The sequence below is a fragment of the Mirounga leonina genome, unplaced genomic scaffold (assembly GCF_011800145.1).
Source record: "Mirounga leonina isolate KUSES-001 unplaced genomic scaffold, KU_Mleo_1.0 Mir_115, whole genome shotgun sequence".
Taxonomy (NCBI): Eukaryota; Metazoa; Chordata; class Mammalia; order Carnivora; family Phocidae; genus Mirounga; species Mirounga leonina.
Window position 1 is genome coordinate 64,381,670 of NW_023270268.1, and position 22,814 is coordinate 64,404,483.

At 38.8% G+C, this 22,814-nt stretch overlaps 1 protein-coding gene and 1 pseudogene across 1 annotated transcript in view; one reads left to right on the forward strand and one right to left on the reverse strand.

Annotated features, from left to right (window-relative positions):
• The first annotated feature begins 1,106 nt into the window (after positions 1–1,106).
• LOC117999570 lies at positions 1,107–2,380 on the forward strand (annotated as a pseudogene).
• A 13,052-nt stretch (positions 2,381–15,432) lies between these two features.
• The window catches only part of SPATA16 (spermatogenesis associated 16), a 224,248-nt gene continuing 216,866 nt past the window's right edge, over positions 15,433–22,814 (reverse strand). Inside the window, 1 exon segment of the mRNA XM_034999115.1 lies at positions 15,433–15,555. Coding sequence (XP_034855006.1) covers positions 15,433–15,555 — 123 coding nt within the window.

The window sequence follows — 22,814 nt, forward strand, 5'->3', positions numbered from 1 at the left end:
CTAAATTACTGGTTTATTATAAAAGGATATACTTCAGGAACAGCCAGACGGAGGAGATGCATAGGGCAAGGTATGGCCAAAGGGTACAGAACTTCCATGCCTTCTTTAGGCTCACCACATGCCCCAAATCTCCACATGTTTATCAACCTGGAAGTTCTCTGAGTCTGGTCCTTTCGGATTTTTAGGAGGCTTTATTACATAGGCATGATTGATTAAGTCATTGGCCCTCGGCAGTTGATTCAACCTCTAGCCCTTCTCCCCACCCCATGGGTCAGGGGGTGGCACTGTAAGTTCTAACCCTCAGATCACAGGGTTGGCTCCATTGGCCCCCAGACTCCATCCTTTGGTGCTTTGCAAAAGTCACCTCGTTAACATAACAAGTGACAACACCACCAATCCATGTGGGTAAATTCTCAAATTGGGAAAGCTGCCATTTTCGTCACTGTGGGTCACTAAAATAACCGTGGTCTTGCCAGGTGTGCCCCGATTCCGTTGTCCCTTGCTCCTGGAAAGGAAATTCCAAGGCTTTCAGGAGCTGTGAGCTAGGAACTGTGGAAGAGGGCAAATAGATAAGGAATATACATATTTAAATGACCAAATATGTATTTCTTATAAATCACAATACTGCAAATGTAAAATGTCGTTAGCATTGGTATCTGACAGCGAGGTTAGAAAGCCGAACGGGAGATTGTAGTCCTAGTGATTTGTGGCCTTGTAGATTTCTTAAGTACATTGAGGGTTTTGAGCTAGATCTTTCCCGCTTATGAAAGACTGTTAACAGTGACTGAAATCCCTCGGGAGATCCAGTTCTTCTAGTATCCTGGGGAGACGCTGGTGTAAGAAAAGTTATTTCCTGAGCTGTGTCTGAGGGACAACGGATGTGCTGCCTTCTCCAAGGAACTCGGCTGAGACCCTGGAAGACTCTTATTTGTTGGGTCTTCTGCTCTCACATACATTTTTTATCCTTTATTTTTTTCCATATTAAAATTCTCTTGAGAGGCACTCCCTGGGCAGCCTGACATCCCCACGGCCGCCCAGTCTCCCGAGGCCGCCTCCCCCAGGCAGGCCACAGGGCCTCCTCCGCATGACTGCAGCACGGCACTGGCATGCTGGACTTCATGCTTGGCAGGCTTTGTGGTGAGACCACCCTAAAAGGGCCTCCGATCCATTTTCCAGGAGCAAGGGACGACGGAATCGGGGCACACCTGGCAAGACACGGTTATTTTAGTGACCCACAGAGACGAAAATGGCAGCTTTGCCAAATTGAGAATTGACCCACATGGATTGGTGGTGTTGGAACTTCAGAGTTATGATGGTGATTTGCAAGGCCAAGAAGTTGACGGTCTTTTGAACGCAGTAGAAGAAAGAACAGAAGAACTGAGTAAGGACCGTACTGGGCGGGTGAAGAGATTACCGCCCATGGTTCGAGGAGGGGCCCTCAACTGATATTGGCTCACTGCTGATGGCCACCTGGTTGTCGGTGTGACATAGATCAAGTGGTGTATGATGAAGATTCGCCATCTAAGAACATTTAAAATTCTATACGCGAGGCAATTTGGAGATGTTCATCTGGTGGAGGATGATTTGGGTATACATAGGGCATGTATGGAAAAGGCCAGTGGAAAAGACTATGGTGGCAAAGACACACCGATTCTAGGCGGTGGAGGTGGGCGCATATAATGTGAAATAGCCAAACTGAAACCAAAGATGGTCACTGCAGTAGAGATTGACCAAATGGTGACTGATGGATATAAGAAACACCTGCAGAAACCAGGTGGCCACCCCGTAGACAATCCTAAAGGAGACTGCTCTCAGGTTTTAATAGAAGACTGTATTCTAGTACTGAAGAGGTACGCCGAAGAAGGGAGAGAGTTTGATTATGTGATTAATGATTTGACAGCCGTTCCAATCTCATCTCTGGAAGAAGATTCCATATGGGAGTTTCTCAGACTGAATTTTTTTTTTTTTTTTAAGATTTTATTTATTTGACAGAGAGAGAGCAAGCACAAGCAGGGGGAGGGGGCAGGTAGAGGGAGAAGGAGAAGCAGACTCCCCGCTGAGCAGAGATTCCCATGTCCCGGGGGCTCCATCCCAGGACCCCGGGATCATGACCCAAGCCGAAGGCAGACGCTTAACTGACTGAGCCACCCAGGCGCCCCATAGACTGATTCTTGACCTCTCCATGAAAGTACTGAAACAGGATGGGAAATATTTTACAGAGGGTAACTGTGTCAATTTGACAGAAGCCCTGGCACTCTGTGAAGAACAGCTCGGGTGCCTGTACTGTCCCGTGGAATTCTCAAAAGACCTAGTCTGTGTTCCTTCATACTGGGAACTGTGGGTATTTTACACTGTTTGGAAGAAAGCAAATGCTTGAAGACCAATATCCCCTAGTCACGTGAGCTGCAAATAGCCTTCCTGACCTCCGTATGCTGTACATGACATCAAAATGAGTCAGGCAATTGATTGTGAATTCCTTCAAGGCTTCTTTTTTCTTTATTTGTTATCTTTAATGAAAAAAAAAAAAAGCAAATGGAAAATGTATATTTTGATGAACTTGGGTGTTACTTTTTTTGAAGGTCAGCTGAAGGATGATTAGGCTGCTCAGTGAAGGCTGCTAAATGCACTGAAGCCCTAGAATGTGATTTTTGTTATTGTTTTTGTGTGCGGGCTTTTTGTTTTTGTTTTGGTAGATTTTGAATTTGGTTATTTGTAGGAAAGAACATTCCTGTTTTGTTCTGGAGGGGAGTTCTTAATGCTGTTTCTTTCCCAAAGATTGACTTAGATATTAAAATTTGGTGCCTATAAGAAAGAGTTAAGAAAAAATGACTAGCGATGCTTCGATTAAAATTATAAATGAGAAAAAAATTAAAATTCTTCAGAGATGATCAAGATAAGTATTCACGTCCCCAAAATATTTACAAATACAGTGTATGAGCTTTTATGCTTATTGTCTCAACACTTCTCAATTTGAAATGTTTTCTACTCATCACCAATAGTCATACTTTGTAAATGACGTCACAGAGTGACTACTGATACATCTTTACCAAACGCTCTCTTTCCCTATTCTTTGTGGAACCTGTTTCCCTTGGGAGTGACCATCCTTTCAACTTTACTGTATTTTTGCCTACTGTGACTCTCTCATGGCATGTACCTTGTTGGCAAGGAATTCATGTTTTCGACTGAGCTGCAGTGTCACAATCCCCGTCTCCTGGTCAGATGTGGCCTCTTTCCCTGCAGTCGCGCCTTCCCCCATGACCCATGTGCTTTCATGACCCACGTGGAACTTCTTAGCACCCATGGTCACTGCCCAGCAAGAGCTTAATACTCTTAACAATGGCATCTTCGAGTTGGATGTCCTAACACTTCCACATTTGGGGAGCACATTTATTTTGTGGCTATTTTGGTTTTGCATTTTCTAATTTCAATCATTTTTTATTTCTTTCATTCCTAATTTCTATGGAGGGAAAAGTAGTGTTAAACCTGCCTTTTACCAGGTGGTCTTGTGATTTTAAAGAATCTCCACACATTAAAATTCCATTTTTATGTAATATCATTTTAATAGAAATGCTCATTTTATGGAAGGAAAATGATGGATAAAAATTTGAATGCTTCTTAGGAGCCTCTTATACCCTTTTTATTACCTTTTGATGTGGCTTAATTCATTAATAAAGGGGGATGAGTTGGAACTGTGGCATATTTTATCTCCTATCATTATTCAACAAAAGAGAATATTTTTTCAATAAAAATTTTAGAGCACATTTCCAATTTTCTGAAAAATACACTTTAAAAAATAGAATGACCTTGGACTCAATTCAAAACTGGGATTTTACAGCCACTCTTGCAATTCATTTACTCCCATAACAGTGCCAGGGAGGTAAGATCTATTATTATTATTTCCACTTTGCAGATGGGGTGAGTGACATTCACAGAAACAATGTGGGTTGTCCTTGATCACAGCACAGCAACTTCATCTCTAGGAACTAGGCTAAAAACCAATTGTGTTAAATTTTAAATTTAGTTGCTAAACACTCCCCCCCTCCCCACTTCTCTTTCCTTTTCTTTTCTGGTCTCTAATTTTCTTCTTTTCTATAAATATTTTTGCAGGCATTCACTCCATGCTGGACACTTTAAAGGACTACTGACTAGCTGCCCTGGTTTTTGAAGATGATACCTTGCCCACACCATCATTAAATTAGGGATTTAAAAAAAATGTCCTGGGGTGCTTGGGTGGCTCAGTTGGTTAAGCGTCTGCCTTCAGCTCCGGTCTTGACCCCAGGGTCCTAGATCGAGTTCAGCCAGCTCTGCTCTGCGGGGAGTCTGCTTCTCCCTCTCCCTCTACCTGCTGCTCCCCGGGCTTGTGCTCTCTTTCTCTCTCTGCCAAATAAATAAATGAAATCTTAAAAAAAAAACAATGTTCTTTCTTCTAAGAATAATGTAATGGAGAAAAATAATGTGTATACAGTTCATTCTCACATGATGTGATATGACTAAAGTTGTGATAGCGGTATGCACAAAGCTCTCTGTAAATGCTGAGGAAGTGTGATAGAGTCTGCCGGGGGGTTGGAGGAGGGAGAAGTGAATGGGTGAAGGTTTTAAAAAGTCAGCGACATTTGGGGCCGAGGCTTTGAAGGCGAGGTAGAGAGAAGGGAAGGGCACAGAGAAGAGTGGGAGCAAGTTAAGGAGAGCAGAGATGGCCAGGGTGCGGTGCACAGCATGTCCCAGATATGGGGTGTCCTGGGGCAGGGCTGCTCAAGACCCGGGGCAGGCAATTAGGCAGAACAGGTCATGCAGTCCCAGTGCGTTCCAAGTGGCCGGGACTCATCTGTCAAAATGGGGACCTGCAGATGGTGTAGAAAGCAGCATAGACACCGTGGGATCCTGAGACAGTGTTCTGGTCAGGGAAGAGGGACTGGAGTGAGGACGAACTGGAGAGTCGGGCCCATCAGGAATAATAACAGAAAGAAGACAGAAAGGCTGAACTCAGGCAGTGACCATGGGAACGAAGGGAGTGGGGTGGACAAATTTGAGATTTTGAGATAAAAGAAAAAAAAAAAAAAACCCTACCCTGAATACCTAGTTGTAAAGTATAGGGGGGAAGGCATGTTTCCATTTCACAAAAATCTAGATTTCTGGTAAAACACAAACAATTAGTTTAAAATTGTGATTATTTGGAACATAGCTCATCAAATTCCTCAAATAATTGGTTTTTCCATGCTAAACATTTCTAGGAAAGGCAAATGACAAGAAATCAAATTGAAAATCAATTTTATCTTTAAGGAGGGAATTCTTACTTTTTGTTCTGGGATCGTTTTAGATCAGTTCAATTTCTTACGTCTTCTGGGTCACATTCCTGTCCCTTCTTGTCCTACCTTCACACCCACGTGCTGCAGTGGCCCTCCTTCCTTCCTGCCACCACCGACTGCTGGGCTGTCCTCTGTATAATGAGGAGGAGAAGCCCTGAAGACTGAGTCTGGTCTGCTCCTCTGGCTATGGCATTAACTCCTTCAGGGCAGGGAGTCTTTTCTACTCTTCTAGCTTTCAGAGGGAGGGAGCTGAAATTTAAAGTCTTTACTATGTCACACCCTGTCTAAGTCATTAAAATACATGATCGACTTAAGGCTTTCAATACCCATTTGAGGACTATTATCATTGTTTCACAGACGAGGAGACTGAGACCTGGATCACATAATGAGAAACCAATGCTTTTTATATTATTTCACATTACTGTCTTAATGTCTATTCTATGTCCTGACATATAGTTGGACACTCTCAGTAGATGTTTAATTAGCATTTAAACAGAGGTAGATTTTCTCATCAGTAGTAGCCCTCTATCATGCTTGCTGGTGGATAGGAATTCCCCGGTCCCTGGAGTATATAAATTGTATTGTGTTTCAGCTTTATTCTGGGTTAAGTGCAGCATTGTGTGTTAGTACAGGAATTTTGCTTTAATGCCACTTACATTTTTATGGGATAATGTGCCTCAGGAGAACAACACTGGTTACAGATGTAACCAGTATGCCCTTGGCTTCTCCTGTGTTAATCACATATGTGTCACATTTACGATAAGATCACAAATCTCATTGTTCTTTGAGTATCTATTTTACTATTAGGAGGAAGTTCAGTTTTTTCCTAGGTCTTTCTCTCCAAGTATTCCCAGGAGCCCCTGTTGTGCAAGGTGGGTCCCTTCGTGGTCACCATCTGTCATGAGCCAAGGCAAATTCTACAGTTCTATGGGTTAGAAAGGCTTTATTAGGGGAACTTTAAGCAAGGTTCAGCAAGATGTGGTGTTTATGACATGAACAGAAAAGTGTGCTGTGGGCAGGGCACTGTGCCCATTTTAGGGTGAACGTTCTAGGAGCAGGACCTGCTTCCTTCTCGATCTCTCATTTTATAGGGCAAGCGTAGGGGAGGAAAACTTTCTCCTTCTTCCCTTCTAGGTTCTTTGACTAGTCTAATAATTCAACTGACATAAGACAGATTAACCAGAGAAAAACAAATTTAATTTTATGCCTATAGAGTGCCGAAGAAATGACCAACACACCTTTATACCTGTTAGACAAAGAAACAATAAGTTTGTGAAGAATTGACAAAACAAAAGGGACCTGGGGTCCATGGTAACTTACCACTAAGATAGGATGGCCAAGTTCCTGGTCAGCCCCTCCTGCTGGGAAGAGGGGAGAGCTCTCAGTTCCAGCTGACTTATCTGGGCTAGTGCTGATCAACAGAAATACAATGCAAACCATATATGCAAGTGTGAGTGTGTTACTAACTATAGTAGAAAAAGGAAACAAAAATATCAAATGCATTTTAATAACACATTTTCTTTAAATCACTATATCTAAAATATCATTTCAGCATGTAATCAATATAAAAGTCATTATTGAGATATTTTACATTTTTTAAATACTAAGTCTTTGAAGTCCTCAGGTGTGTATTTTACACTTACACAATCTCTCAGTTTGGACACTAAATTTTCTTTGAAATACTTGATCTGTATTTAGATTTCACAAAATTTATAGTTAGAAAGTAGATTTTCATCTCTAAATTGCTCCAAATAAATACTTCAAAGTTTTCCAATACCCAAATTAAGTACCAATTTTTAAATTTAACTTAAAATTTTTTAAAAAAATAAAGTTTAAATTAAAATTAGTTCTTTGGTTGTGCCAGGCACATTTCAGGGGCTTTATAGTCCTACTTGGTTAGGCTACTGTATTGGACACAGAGCAAGCTCCTGGGGTCATTTTTGGGCAATCCCAGGTATGTATAATGTTAATATTACCTGGGACCTAGCAGGTCTTAAAAACAGTAATATAATAAAACACAAAGAAGAAATATATCAAGTCCCAACTCTGAGTTTGAACTCTAGTTTTGCTACTTTCTGTCTGTAAGGAAGTTACTTCACCTTCTGGACCTCATCTGGGGAGGGAGATAATATTTCTGGCCTCAGCTTTGTAGTGAGAACTAAATAGGACAATGCCTAGTGAGCATATGGTGAGTTGTCAATAAAGACAAGGTAATGTTGTTTCAGAGTTTAAAAATCCTTTCACCTTTCATTATTTCATATCCTCCTTCCTGAAATCTCATTAAGAATGGAAAGATTTATTATCTCCCTTTATAAAAGATCTAGAACTTGAACAGGGGTCTTCAAAATCTAAGCCTATTTTGTTTTCCATATTATGATTACTATCACCATCAGCTGGCTTGAATTGAGTGGTCCCTATGAGAGGTACTCTTCTTAGGGCTGCAGTTTTGATAGCTGTACTACCCCAATTTTACCCTCTGGTTTTGAGGAAGTAGGGCCTGACACAGCTATTCATATCTATAAACTATTGTACAAGGCTTAGAGAAAAGGCAGACTTGTTATCAATATCAGGGATTCAGTCTACCTATTTCTTATGAAATATTTGTCTTTCTACATCCCTAAACACTTACTTAAAAAGAAAGTAAAAGTCTTGATTATTCATGCATGTTTGTTCTGCACCTCACCTCAGATTGATAGGAGATCACAATGAAAGAACATAAGCAATAGTTAATTTTCAAGTTCTCATGCCATTTATTAAAGAATGTATGTGGAGGGGGCGCCTGGGTGGCTCAGTCGTTAAGCGTCTGCCTTTGGCTCGGGTCATGATCCCAGGGTCCTGAGATCGAGCCCCGCATCGGGCTCCCTGCTCGGCCAGAAGCCTGCTTCTCCCTCTGCCACTCCCCCTGCTTGTGTTCCCTCTCTCGCTGTGTCTCTCTCTTCAAATAAATAAATAAAATCTTTAAAAAAAAAAAAAAGAATGTATGTGGAGAGTGACTTTGAGCTCTAATTATCTCATGTAGTCTGAGTGTTTCTGGTTTCCTTTCATTGAGGTACAAGCAGGATATGCTTACATTTATAAATTTGGGATGCTCGTTGGGTCTGTTTTCTGATTTTCTCTTCCTTTCATGACTTGTCAAAAACAGGAGTCTGCCCCTAGGTGTCATTCCAGTCCATTCTGTCTTGATAATCTGCAGCTTGTCAAGGCTGCCCCATAGTCTTTTGTGTCCCTGTCTGGGAGCCCAGGGCACTGCTGAGTGGATCAGGCACCTTGTGAAATATCTGATTGAACTTGGACTCTATCATGCCATCTCAATGAATCAAGCCACTGTAAATTAAAGCTTTGTTCTGCCAGTGGTCTTTCAACCTTCAATACATTTGATTTAAGGGACTTTGGTCTCTGATCACCTCATACTTTATGAGGTGATATTTTGTAAGTGCAGGGAAAGAACGAAACCAAACATTCGGAGAAGACAGTTATGAGGAACACAAGCAAAGAAAATAGGGCCAACCCACATATGGTATCATGTCGTTATTTATAAAGACAGGTGAAACATCATAGTTGGTGCTGTGTAATAGTTACTTCAGTGACCCTCCAGACTGTGTGTCTCAGGGATGTGTCGTAGAGGTAGTCATAAAAAACTTTATGTCACAGGAATTCTGTAAATAAAATGCTTCCACAGGCTTCTGTCTATGCAGCAACAATGATCTGTGATGCAAGTATCAGAATATATAATTTTTTCTTTGTAAATAGGCAAAGAAAAGCTGATATGAATGGTCCTTCTCTGCAGAATAATACTGAATAATGAGTTTTTTAAGTTTTTTTTTCTTATTATCAAGGAACATATACTTATTGTATAATATTAAGGAAAAGATAATAAAATCACCCATAGGTACTTCCACTAAAGATAACCACTCTTAATTTATTTTGTATTTCCTTCCAGTCTTTTTTTTTTTTTTTAAAGATTTTATTTATTTATTTGACAGAGAGAGACAGCGAGAGAGGGAACACAAGCAGGGGGAGTGGGAGAGGGAGAAGCAGGCTTCCCGCTGAGCAGGGAGCCCGATGCGGGGCTCGATCCCAGGACCCTGGGATCATGACCTGAGCTGAAGGCAGCCACGTAACTGACTGAGCCACCCAGGCGCCCCTCCTTCCAGTCTTTTATATGCATATATTTTATAACCTAGTTATAATTGTGCTGTATATAGTTTTATTTCTTGCTTTTTTCTTTTAACATTATAAAATTTTTATGTTACTAGGTTAAGCATTGGATAGACTGTCATAAATCATTTAGCCTATTACCTATTGGAAAATTTTGGTTGAGTTCATTTCATTTTTCTCTTTAAAATAACCCTGTGATGAATACTTTTGAGTTTTTTATCTTGTAACACGCATTTTATAATCCTTTAGTAGAGTTTCTTAAAAGTGGAATTATTGGGGCAAAGGTTATAAATATTTTTAGAGCTCATGATACATAATGACTAATTGATTTCTAGACAGGTTAATTTATCCAATGCTCTGTCCCATCAGAAGCATATAGAAGTGCCTGAGAAGACAGATTTTTAACAACAAATATATTAGTATGTAGATACCAAGGTACAGGTGGTTCTCTTCCGAGGAGTCACCTTGGAAAGTTATACCTATTTAAATGTAGTTGCCTGTGTACATACCGTTACTTCAGAGATGCCCATGATTTAGACATAGAATAGCATCACCAATTTGGGTCCTCAGTAATTTTTGGCTGTTTTTAAAATTGCATGATCTGTTCTCAAAGAATAAAGACTTGCTACCCTCAAAGATATACAAAATATGAATTACCAGCAAATAGCCCTTGCTACTTGCTTTTCCTTCTTCAAGGACCCTGCCCCTGCTGAATGCTGCTATGACCATTAAAGCAATGCCATAGGAGGGCTGGAAGTGAGGAGAAGAGGGACAATGTGGTGTGTGCTTCATAGCCTCTTCCCCTAGCAGCGTCTAAGAAACTGTGTTTACTTGGCTCCATTTGACGCAGAGAACAAATTTAGACCTGAAAGTGGGGAATTAGCATAGTGTATTCATGACAAGTGATTTTATTAAAAGAAATAATTTGATTTTGCTATGGAATGTGTTTTAATGGATTTTACTTGATGAGAGAGCAAAATTGAGAGAGAGAGAGAGATACAAGGGGCAGAGAGAAAGCAAATGAGGCAAAATTTTAATAACTGGGGAAATCTATGTGAAGAGTATATCAGTGATTTTTACTATTCTTGCCATTTCCTTTAGGTTTGAAAAATTTGAAACTGAAAAGATGAGAAAAACAAGTATCTGTAGGGGAGGAAAAATAACTTTCTTCTTCCCTTCTATGTTCTTGGCCAAGACACCCCTATATAAAAAGACAGATTAATGGGAGAAAAACAAATTTAATTATGTATGTATGCATGAATAGGAGCCCCTCAAATGAGACTCAAAGAAGTTACCAGAGCAGGCAGCTTTTATACTTTTTAGACAAAGAAATAAAAAGTTTGTGTAGAATTGACAAAGCAGAGGGTTTTGGGCTTGGAGTGGCAAATGGTAAAGAATGAACAAGGTTTATAAAGTCTTCTTGGCCCTAAATTCCCTATCTCTGGTGATAAGGTTGTCTTCTATCCTCCTGGTACAGGGAGTGTATCTTTCACATGGGAGATTTATTTGCTGCTTCCAGGGGGACAGAGGAAGTTCAAAATGTCCTTCTTAAACTGTTTCTTAACTATCTTTATTCAAAATAATCAATATGCCAATGTAGCATATTTTAGGGTGACATATTCTGAACCCCTACACATACAAACAACACCAAAATGCCCTGAAGAATGATCCAGGAATGACTGAAAATGATCAAGGGCTTGGCATCAAGGCAGATGTGGATCAGAACATACATGATTTTCATGTATCATGGGTAGTCTCCTTTGGAATTCTTCCTTTGGGTGTGGGACTTGTGTACTTGAACTATTTCTTATAAAAGAATACCCAGTGGCAACCTTCCAAATGTATTTTATGGGCAGAATTTATCATCCTAATATAGACAAGTTGGGAAAAATCTGTTTAGACATTTTGAAAGACAAGTTGCCCCCAGCACCAGAGATCAGCAGAGCTCTGCTCATCATCCAGATGCTTTGGCAAATGATGGAGGGACACAGGAAGTAGTAGAAGACAAAGGAAGCTGAGATTATTGAAGCATTTAGGGCGTGAACCAGCTATTCAATTAATAATATTTCAATTGGTCTGATCATCAAGTATATATCGCTTCTCCTTTTTGGCTAACATGTCTTTTTTTGTTATTTCACTTCATGTCTTTGGAATATTACAGAATAAAATCCAATATCTCTTCAAGAAAATGGCAGAGAGAGAGAACTTATCCTATTATCACTGAACTTTTAATTTTTGGTTCTTTTGGTCCATAAACCTCTGCAAAAATGATCATATTAGGAGATCTTAATTTGAACCAAAACTTAAGGTGGCTACCTCATTAGTCCTTGTGTCAGGTTAACTTTGAGCTGACAAGAAAATACTTTCCAATATGGTAAAGGAGCAATTCTTGGACTTTAATGTGCATATAAATACTCAGGGATTTTTTTTTTTTTTTTGAGAGAGGGAGAATGTGTGTGGGGGGGTGGGGGAGGGGTAGGGGAGAGGGAGAGAGAGAATCTTAGGCAGGCTCCACGCTCAGCACAGAGCCCAATGGTGGCTCAATCTCACGACCCTGAGGTAATGACCTGAGCCAAAATCAAGAGTCAGACACTTAACCAACTGAGCCACTCAGGCACCCCTACCCAGAGATCTTCTTAAAAACACAGATTTGGATCCAGCTGATCTGGGGAGGAGCTTAAAATTCTGCATTTCTCACAAATTCCCAGGTGATGCTGATACTGCTGGTCCATGAATCACATTTCAAATAGCAAGTAGAGGACAAAACAAATCTTTGCACTCAAAGGAAGGTATTACCTTCTTTGGCTCTTGGTTTCCTCAGTTGTAAAATGGAGAAAATGCATATATCAAATTCTTGTGAAGTTGAAATGAAATAAGCATTCTGAAAGTACTTCGTAAACTTTGCTTTCTCTATTATTAAATTTTTTTTTTTTTTTTTACTAATACCATATTGCTTTACAAATCCTTCCTCTGCAGAGAACTTAAAAACAAAGATGGGTTGGAGCACCTGGGTGGCTCAGTCAGTCAAGCATCTGACCCTTGGTTTTAGCTCTGATCATGATCTCAAGGTTGTGAGCTCAAGCCCCATTTTGGCTCTGCACTGGGCATGGAACTTGCTTAAAATTCTCTCTCTCTCACTCTCCGTCTGCCCCTCCCCCCTCTCAAAAATAAAAAGAAAAAAAGGGAAAGGAAGGGATGCCAGGTGCAGGAAATTTATGCTGCATTGTTGCTATTCAAGGCTCTTGACACTAATGTGGAAAGTGGAGACCACGAGCAAAATTCATTCCGATGGACAATGCTGTTGAACTATTAAGAATTCTAAAGATTTGATACTTTGATACCTTACTGCAAAGCTATGAAAATTGATTCTCTTTTTCTGAAAAGAAGTTAAGTTTTGGATTTCCATTATACATCATCCTTCCTAAGACTGACTAGAACCTCTCTTCTTTCCCTAACCAAGCACCAGCCAAAATAACAATGGACATTTCATATTGGATTTGGGGAAAGTGATCAAACAGTGAAGCCATAATCTAGTAATTGCAATTATATTATTTTCAAATATAATCTTCAGGCACTGTGGAATGAGAGAACTCTAATTTTAAAAAACCAAAGATAAAGCAATTGATCAGCTATTGAATATCAATAGGACTTCCAGAAAACAGCTGAGTAAACAAACAGGCAGTGCTAAGATTTTATTTCAATTAAGAACAAACAGTTACAGAACATAGAAATCCTTTTGGAAAATAAAATTTTAACACTAAAGTTAAAATTCAAAGCTAACAAGCTTCACTTCCTAGAGATATTATGAGATTTTTTTTTTTTTTAAATAATGGGCAATTCTCACAATGGTGAGAAGTGATAACAGCAGAGGTGGTCAGATGGAGTCTGAGCCATTTACCTTAGACTCCCACATTTGGCTAGACTCAAGTTCCCATAGAAAGAAATTATTTTCCAGTACTTACAAGAATAGAACTGAGGGGCGCCTGGGTGGCTCAGTTGGTTAAGCGACTGCCTTCGGCTCGGGTCATGATCCCGGGGTCCTGGGATCGAGCCCCGCATCAGGCTCCCTGCTCAGCGGGAAGCCTGCTTCTCCCTCTCCCACTCCCCCTGCTTGTGTTCCTGCTCTCGCTGTGTCTCTCTCTGTCAAATAAATAAAAAATCTTAAAAAAAAAAAAAAAAAAAGAATAGAACTGAGATGCCATGCCAGTATGAGTTTAAAAACAAGGAGTTTTTTTTTTTTTAAGATTTTATTTATCTGCGAGAGAGAGAATGAGAGACAGAGAGAGTGAGAGGGAGGAGGGTCAGAGGGAGAAGCAGACTCTCCGCCGAGCAGGGAGCCCGATGCGGGACTCGATCCCGGGACTCCAGGATCATGACCTGAGCCGAAGGCAGCCGCTTAACCAACTGAGCCACCCTGGCGCCCCAAAACAAGGAGTTTCTTAAACTCCACTGTCTTTAACTGCCTACAATTATATTAGCAACTAGCTTGAGGGAAGGTGGTAGCAGTGATGGATTCCCTGTGTGGGGTAGAAGAGAGGAGGCTATTTGATAAAGGTAAGATGATCCCCGGGAAAACCAAAGTCCTATTTTACTTCAAAATTTAAAAACATTTATACCCTGCATAATTATGACTACACAAATCTAACATACATTTAAGATTAAATTGTTAACTGATGTCTTTACAATCTCATTGTATAATGAAAAATTCAGGACTATGTATTTTATTCTTTTTTCCTTTTCATGTTATTATCAATGTTCTCAGAGATCCTAGTCATTTTTCCCATTATTTAAAAAAAATCTGATTTCCTGTTTATTTTACTCTGTGTCTGAGTTATTCCTTCTTACCCTATCTTCACACCCCCTTGTTGGTTGGTGTCAGCAGAGGTCTGGAGCGATGGCTATTGACTCACTACCTTGTCACCTATGTGTGTTTGTGCTGAGTCACACATTTAAAGGGGAGGGAATAGGAAGGATCCGGAGGAGAGAATAGAGATTTTAATGAGACAACTCAACTGATAATATCGGCCCTACCACATATGACTTATCTCCATAAGGATTGAGAAAATATGAGTTTTATAATTTTTATTATTTTTTAAGATTTTTATGTATTTGAGAAATTTGCATGTATATTGTCTGTCCATATCTATACATGGCATGTGAGTAATTCTTAACGATGCACATGAATATGCATGAATATTATAAGCATACTTGGGTAGACCTGGTAAATGTTAGTAGATTTTGAAAGAACAAAGCAGGTGAAACTGAGTGTTGTTGGAGTGGGGGGTGGGGTGGGAGGGATGGGGTGACTGGGTGATGGACACTGGGGAGGGTGTGTGCTCTGGTAAGCGCTGTGAATTGTGCAAGACTGTTGAATCTCAGATCTGTACCTCTGAAACAAATAATGCAATATATGTTAAGAAAAAAAAAAAAGAAGAAGATAGCAGGAGGGGAAGAATGAAGGGGGGAAATCGGAGGGGTAGACGAACCATGAGAGACTATGGACTCTGAAAAACAAACTGAGGGTTCTAGAGGGGAGGGGGGTGGGAGGATGGGTTAGCCTGGTGGTGGGTATTGAGGAGGGCACATTCTGCATGCAGCACTGGGTGTTGTGCACAAACAATGAATCATGGAACACTACATCAAAAACTAATGATGTAATGTATGGGGATTAACATAAGAATAAAAAAAATCAAAAAAAAAAAAAGAAAGAGGCAGCAATGGTAATTTTATAAGCTGTTTAACTCAGTAAGTCAAATTTGAACAGGAGTCAAGTCAAACTTGTTGAGAACGTTTATTGCTGCCAGTGGAGATGAATGAAGTGTAGACTCCCTTTGTCAAGATGAGCCAAGGCGAGCGGGCCCTCACTCCTTGGCCAGGCCTTTGTCCCTGGACTGTCACGGTCAGGCTGGTGGGAGGCCGCGGCCCCTTCCTCTGGGACCCCCTGATGGTAGTGCCTGCTCCCCGGTGACTAGCTTCGCTGCACAGTTTGAAGCCGCTTCAGTTTTGTTTTTTGCCTTCGAGCAGTTCTCAGTTTTTTAGTTTTCAAGAAACTGTCCTCTAATTGGTATAGGAAGTCTTCAATTCGCCCAACCTAGAAGAAATAAACAGACATAACAAGATTTGTGGTTGTGTTTTCCAGGTTTAGTGTAGTTAGGAAAATGGTGAGGCAGTTAAAATGAAAAGGCACATACAGGTCCACGTTGGAACAGAATTGGCAGAGATGGAAATGATTGAACGTAAAAGCTTCCTTCAGTCTCCATGTCGGGTTCCCTTATTTTAGGAACATGAAGCAGACATGCAGGCGTTTGCTTTACCACTCAGTCCTATGTCCTGGGTATGGAAGTGGGGACCATAATCACCCACTGTCTTTAATGGTCAGTAAAACCAGGGATTTCAAAAAGAAACGGTGAAAAAAAAAAATTCCATTATCAAAAGGAAGAATGGAAACAAACAACCGCCCCCCCTGCCAAAAGTAAGAGTTTCTAGCATTTGTATGCCCCTGGCCAACTTGGGAGAAAAATGAATATTACACATTGTCTTAGCAAGAACCATTTCTCCTTTAAATCAAAACACAATTTTGGGGAAATACATTTTCTTAAAAAATGCCACACCCCAGGGAATAAGATAAAGTAATGATATACAAAAATGGGGCGCCTGGGTGGCTCAGTTGGTTAAGCGACTGCCTTCAGCTCAGGTCATGATCCTGGAGTCCCGGGATCGAGTCCCGCATCGGGCTCCCTGCTCAGTGGAGAGCCTGCTTCTGCCTCTCTCTCTGCCTGCCTCTCTGCCCACTTGTGCTTTCTCTCTGTGTGTCAAATAAATAAATAAAATCTTTAAAAAAAAAAAAAGTAATGATATACAAAACAATAATTCTTAAAAATAAACTATTAGTCTTTCTCCAAAGAAAACTTATAATTATTCAGTGACTGTTGGTTGAATATGTTGTACTATTTGTCACTATTTTATTCTACTAAAGAATTGTAGAATAAAACAGTTTACATATATGCTGAGTTGGGCTCCCATCAAAGTCTGTAGATATAATAATTCATACTTAGCCCTGACTCCCAGCACTGCATATTGTATTAGCCTAAAGTCACTCACTGAGAGCCCATTGTCATAAAGTTAGCTCAAAGCTAGAGCACTTATTATTCAAGGTACACGAACATATCATCTACTTAAGATAAAAGCACTTAAACTCTAATTTTCCAATTTTGAGTTCTACTTTTAAATCACTTGATTTATCATTCAGGGCAATATCCAAAAGATAATTCAGATTGTCAAAAAGAGAATAATAAATGGTAGCATTCATCTATATGTTATGCTTAGGTCTTTTATTACACCAGGTGATATAAATTGTCCATTGGTTTCCTTAAGAAAATAAGATAATTTATTTATGTGAAAACAATTGTTTTTAAAAACCTAAAATCACTTTAGGTAAATTTCTCCAAAAGCACATTGTTGTTTATGATGTCTGATCATAGTGGCAATCATCAAAATAATTTGACATGAAGATGAAGCCAGTGAATTATTCTATGTATTCCATACATTTATACTATCCAACTTACACCAAAATCATAAGTAAAAAATTAACACAGAGCACAATCAAAACAAACATAATGGATGGCACTTTACCGTTATTTCAATAGTTGATGACTCACTCATGTTTTTGCACTGAAAATGTATCATTTAAATCAAAGCTCTTTACAATTAGAATGTTTGCAATTAGTCCAAATACAATTTAAAATTACAATCCTAATGCAACAAAAAAGCTTCTTTCAATGATAATTGTTTTTAAAATATCCATTAGGTGGCTGCTGCCTTTTTTCCTGTTTAAATTGTATTTATTAACTGCAGTTTTGACTAACTGGGTTGCTTTTCATTAAAAAAGACAAAGAAGTACATAGGATGTCTGCTTGGAACAAAGAGTACTGTTAAATTAAGCTGGAGGTCTAGAGTATACACTACCTACATGTCTTAGCCTGGCCTGTCTGTTTACCTCCTATCTGGTCTGTCTACATGCTATCCTTTCAACCCATTCTCCTACTGGTACTGGAATGATCTTTTTAAAATGTAGGTCCGGTCACATTTTTCCTTGCTGAAAATACCTAAATGGATTCCCAAGCCCTTAACATGGCCTACACAGTTTTGAGTGATCTGGTTTTACTTGCATCTCTATTTCTGTCTCCTATCACTCCATTCTCCTCAGTATGTAGTACATCTTTCAGTTATCTGAACATAGCAGTGCAGTGTTCTCTGCACCCTTGATCTTCTTAATGATATGCCATGTGATGGAATACTCCCATTGGAACGCTTAAAATTCCTCTGGATTTCAAGTTCAACATCAATGCCTGAGAGACATCTTCTTTGATAATCCAGACTAGGTTGGGTCTCTCAAAAACATATATATTCCCATAGCAGCCCATTCATCTCTTTGCAAATTGTAATTTTTTTTTACCTAATTGTTATAATGATTTATTTAATATTTATTTAATATCCCATCTGGGTTTTAAGGTCTCTAAGGCAGGAATGAGGTCCATGTTGTCCACTATTCCCAGCATCTAGGATATGGTAGACCCTCAGTAATCCTCCTCTTTAAGAATAGAGCTGAAGACATTCAGCAACGAATTTGTTTTTCCAGATTCACAGTGATGTCTGGTATGCAGCACATCAGAAGGCTTTCTTTTCTCTTACAAATTAAATAATCACCACTTTCATGTGCCATCATTTTATCATCATTGTTTAGCTTTGAGAGTCTCCAGGCAAGATACCAACAAGGTGTGATCTCCATACTTGAAATGGACTGAGGTAGAAAGGGCAACAGATGAAGAGAGTCAGGAGTGTTGAGTTCTGCTTGTGGGCTGGCTTATAACCCTGATCTGTGACCCCAGAGAAGTCACTTGGCCTCTCTGAGCTTCAGCTTAACTGACCTTGGGTGAAGAAAGTGTTCACCTGGATAATTTCCAAGGACACATCAAGCCAAAAAATTCCATGACTTGTACTCACATCAGCTCTAAGTTAGTCCAATCTTACATGAGTCTTCACATTTTTCAAATCAGAGGTTATTCTCTTAGATTATACCATTAGATGAATGACACACTATGCAGTAAAGTAAGTCAATTTTAGCTTCTATACTTTCTGAAGTGTAGGAGAGCTGCAACATGTTTTTAGTAAAGCTGGTTCTTTATTTTCTTTTTTTAAGTCAAGGAAAGAAAAATGCCAGTTGAAGAGAAAATAGACTCATATAACTAAGAAGAACAGATTGCAAACGATAGAAATTTCTATAAAGCCCTTAGGGAAATAAAACACAAAGAAATATGTAAGCATGCAAGGAAGAGAAATGAGCCAGTTTTTGGAGCAGAGGCCTTATTAGACTTTCTTTTTGGTACAGAATCTACTTGCTTAACTATATCAGATAGTCTACTTGGTCATTCTGGGTCTAATTTTCCCATTTGCAAAATGGGCAGATGGCATTTTTTTTTTATGTATCTATGTGCCAATGCTGACTTGGCTTTACAGAACTATGGACATCAGAACAAATGAGCTTGCAGAGAATTTTGGGATGTCAGATGATCAAGGGGACTGAAGGTCTCAGTGAGAGGGCAGATTCTCACCTATCATATGGCCATCAATCATAATCTACATCAAAGTGTAAGGAAATTATTATCAACTAGTTTTTCAGGACCCTTAAATCTTATACACAAAAATCTTTCAGTCATGATTTAGTGTAGATTCAAGAAGTTCAGAACGAAGTTCAGAACTCTGCAACTCTAAAAGAGAAGACAGCCTGAGAAGTAATAGATTTTGAAATTAAAATTTTAATCGTGCAAAAATAAATAAATACCAATCTGTAAGAAATGTGGAGGTAACTAAACAGACCAACTTATATTAGAGGAAAATTTCTAATCAACTCAGATTTCAAAGGGAGCACATTTATTCTTTCATGCAAATATTTATTGAACATTTACTATGTGCTTGGCACTGTAATAGGGTGATAAGCAAAAATATCAAGATATTTGTTTATGAGTAACTCATATTCATGTAGGAGAGGCTTAATGAAAAAATGATTACAATAAAGCATAACTGCTTCTGTAAGTTAATATATGAAAAGTTCTATTGGCAAAAATGTCAGAACAGTGAATTCTACTTGAAGGAATGTGGACATGCATTGGGATGATAGGAGCTGGCTCTTTGCCAGGACAAGAAGTGCATTCCAGATAGAGGGAAGGGCATCCATAGAGCCATGTTGTGAAAGAACATGGGCTATTTGATAGGGATAAGTCTTATAGCATAGATGTAGGCATCGGGAGACTAGGAGTAGAGATACATACAGCAGGAAATATTGATTGGGGTCAGCTTGTAAAAAGTGGAAAAATATTTAGCCATGTGCTTAGAAAGTAAATCTGGTACCATTATGTGGAGTGGAATGCAGCCAGGGAAACTAGAGGCAGGTGAATCAATTAGGGGACCGGTGTAATTGGATATGGAAAATATTATGAGGGCCTGAATCAAGAACTTAAGGGATATTTGGAAGTAAACTCTATAGACTTGATGAAAAATTCTGTGTTGGGACAAGAAGGTAAGCAAAATTAGGAATGACTGTGAAGTTTCTAACTTGAGATAATGATGATTTTTAATGAGATAAGAAATACAATTAGGTGAACAGTTTTAGGGAAAAGAAATGATTTTGATTCATGACAAATATAAGAAATAGAAAAAAGTTCACATAATCAGAAATTAATTAAAAATGGACCTATAATAATAGCCTAGTACTAGGCTAAAAGCCAGAATGGAACAAAACTCCAAATTTAAAAAAACCCAGCAACCTACCATTTTGCAGCCTACCATGTAAAAAGCATCCTACCAGTTAAAAAGTGCTAAGAAAAACAAAAAGGATGCTTTCAGTTATTCAGAGTGATTATCACAGAGATACGGTACTGGATCGAAGTCAGATATACCTGGTTTGGAATTCCAGCTCCAGCATTTACTTGTTGTGTGACTTTGTGAAATTTTATTTAAGTTCTTAAAACCTAAGTTTCTTTTTCTATCAATTGCTTCACAGGATCCTAGTAAGATTAAATTAATTTATGTGAAATATTTGCGTAAGTCTGTATCGCTATTATTTAATAACATTAATATCTGAATCTGGAAGTGTATGCTCAGTAAATAGAAAAAAAATAACTAAATGAAAAAAATACAAAAGTGGAGGAAAATAAGATAAACCACATTAACGGACACTCTGTTTTTGGCCTCTACTCTGCGAGGGATGCTGCCTCAGTACCTGCACTAATTGTAGTTGCCACACATTAAAGTCTTGTGATCAGGTCTCAAAATTCCACTATATATAAAAGTCAGAAATAGGAGGGGGCAGAGAAAGGAGAGGAAAGAGGAGTTTCTGATAGCACATATTTGTTGCAAGTTCAATATAAATCAACAGTATTCTCTGTTTGCCTCCCTAGAAACCAATCTGCTTATAGACAACAATGTCTGTCTCATGGAAGCAACTTAAGTGTTTACTGAAAGATGAATGAATAAAGAAAATGTCTTACACACACACACACACACACACACAGAGTGAGAGAGAGAGAGAGAGAGAGAATATTATTCAGCCAGAAAAAAAGAAAGAAATCTTGTTATTTGCAACGGCATGAATGGAACTTGAAGGCATTATGCTAAGTGAAATAAGTCAGAGAAAGACAACCAAGTTCATAGACACAGAGAACAGACTGGTGGTTGTCAGAAGTGCAGGGGGGGGTGGGCAAAATAGATGAAGGTAGTCAAAAGGTACAAACTTCCAGTTATGAAATAAATAATTCATGGGGATGTAATGTACAGCATGGTGACTACAGTTAATAATATGGTACTGTATATTTGAAAGTTGATGAGAGATTCAATCTTAGAAGTTCTCATCATAAAAAACCCCCCAAAACTTTAAATATGTGTGGCAATGGATGTTAACTAGACTTACTGTGGTGATCATTTCACAATATATATGAATATCATTATGTTGTACACCTGAAATTACTATAATGTTATATGTCAATTATATCTCTATAAAATACAAAAAAACCCACTTTTCCCATAAAATGTGTCTGTTTCAAAGGAGACAAATACTTTTATTCCTTCTCTGCTCAGGTCCTATCACATCTGGGCTATCATGCTTGGTTCTGGGTGTGTCAAGGGTCTTACTCCAAACTGTATGAAGAAAAGTTGAAGGATCTGGAGGTCTTTAAAATGAAGAAGGGAATCATAACAAGAATCTGTGGTGTCCAAGTAAGTCAAGATTGTTATGTGGAAAGCGTGATGGATTTGTTTTGTGTTAGCTGATACAGTGGAAAGAGTGCTATCCACTATTAGAGAGTAAGTTTGATTCTTGAGTCTCCCACTAGCCATGTGACTTAACTTCTGACCTTTAATTTTCTCATATCTCGTATAAATAGCAAATTAATAATGATAATCATGGTCTACTTGACAGGGTTTTTGTGAGGATTAAATGGTTTAATGTTTATAAAAAGTTCTGCAAAAATGGTTAAGCCATCCAGGGAGATTATAATATCAGTACGTTGTGTAGTGTCTGGTGCCTCCATAGTAGGTTCTCAGTAAATATTTGCTGAATCAATGAATAACTGAAGGAGTCATCAAATGAGTGAAAGAGTAGATATTAGGTATAACTGTTTTTTTTCACAATTGTATAAAAATGAAAGAGACTTTAGGGTGAGGTATGGCAACCCCCATCACAGAGATTGGAAATCAAACATTAGATGACTCTTGGAGAGCATGAAATATTTGTGAGTCATGTGTGAGCTAGGGGTTGGATTCAATAAATTTTTAAAAATCCATTCCAACTTTAAAGTATTAATTCTATGATGGTTAGTTTGACCTGGATTCATTCCACAGAAATGTGCTCCATACAAGGAGGGTGTATTGCACTTTGCTTGTACCACACAGAGAAGCATACGGAAATGAGAGGGACCCAACAACTTCTACTGTAGTTTTTTATATTCTGAAAGTACTGAACTAATTAATATAAACACCCATAGATACTGGGATTCTTGAGCCTCTCCCGTGTCCCATTTATAAGATTATCATCTCTAAAAGACCTATATTTTCTTCTCTGGATGTATCAGAATTGTATCTTGCATGTACAGGACCCTTATTATGGATTAGCTTAATAGCAGAAGGTAGTTCACAGCACACTCATTTCCTTTTCATCTTATAACTGCACAAGATTATGTATTGGCACTAAAATGTTTCTTTTCAGTTAATGATTTTATATTTTTTCAGCATATCAAAACTTACAATCTTCTACTGGATTTCAGGATAAAATGCAACATTTTTACAGATAAAAATAAT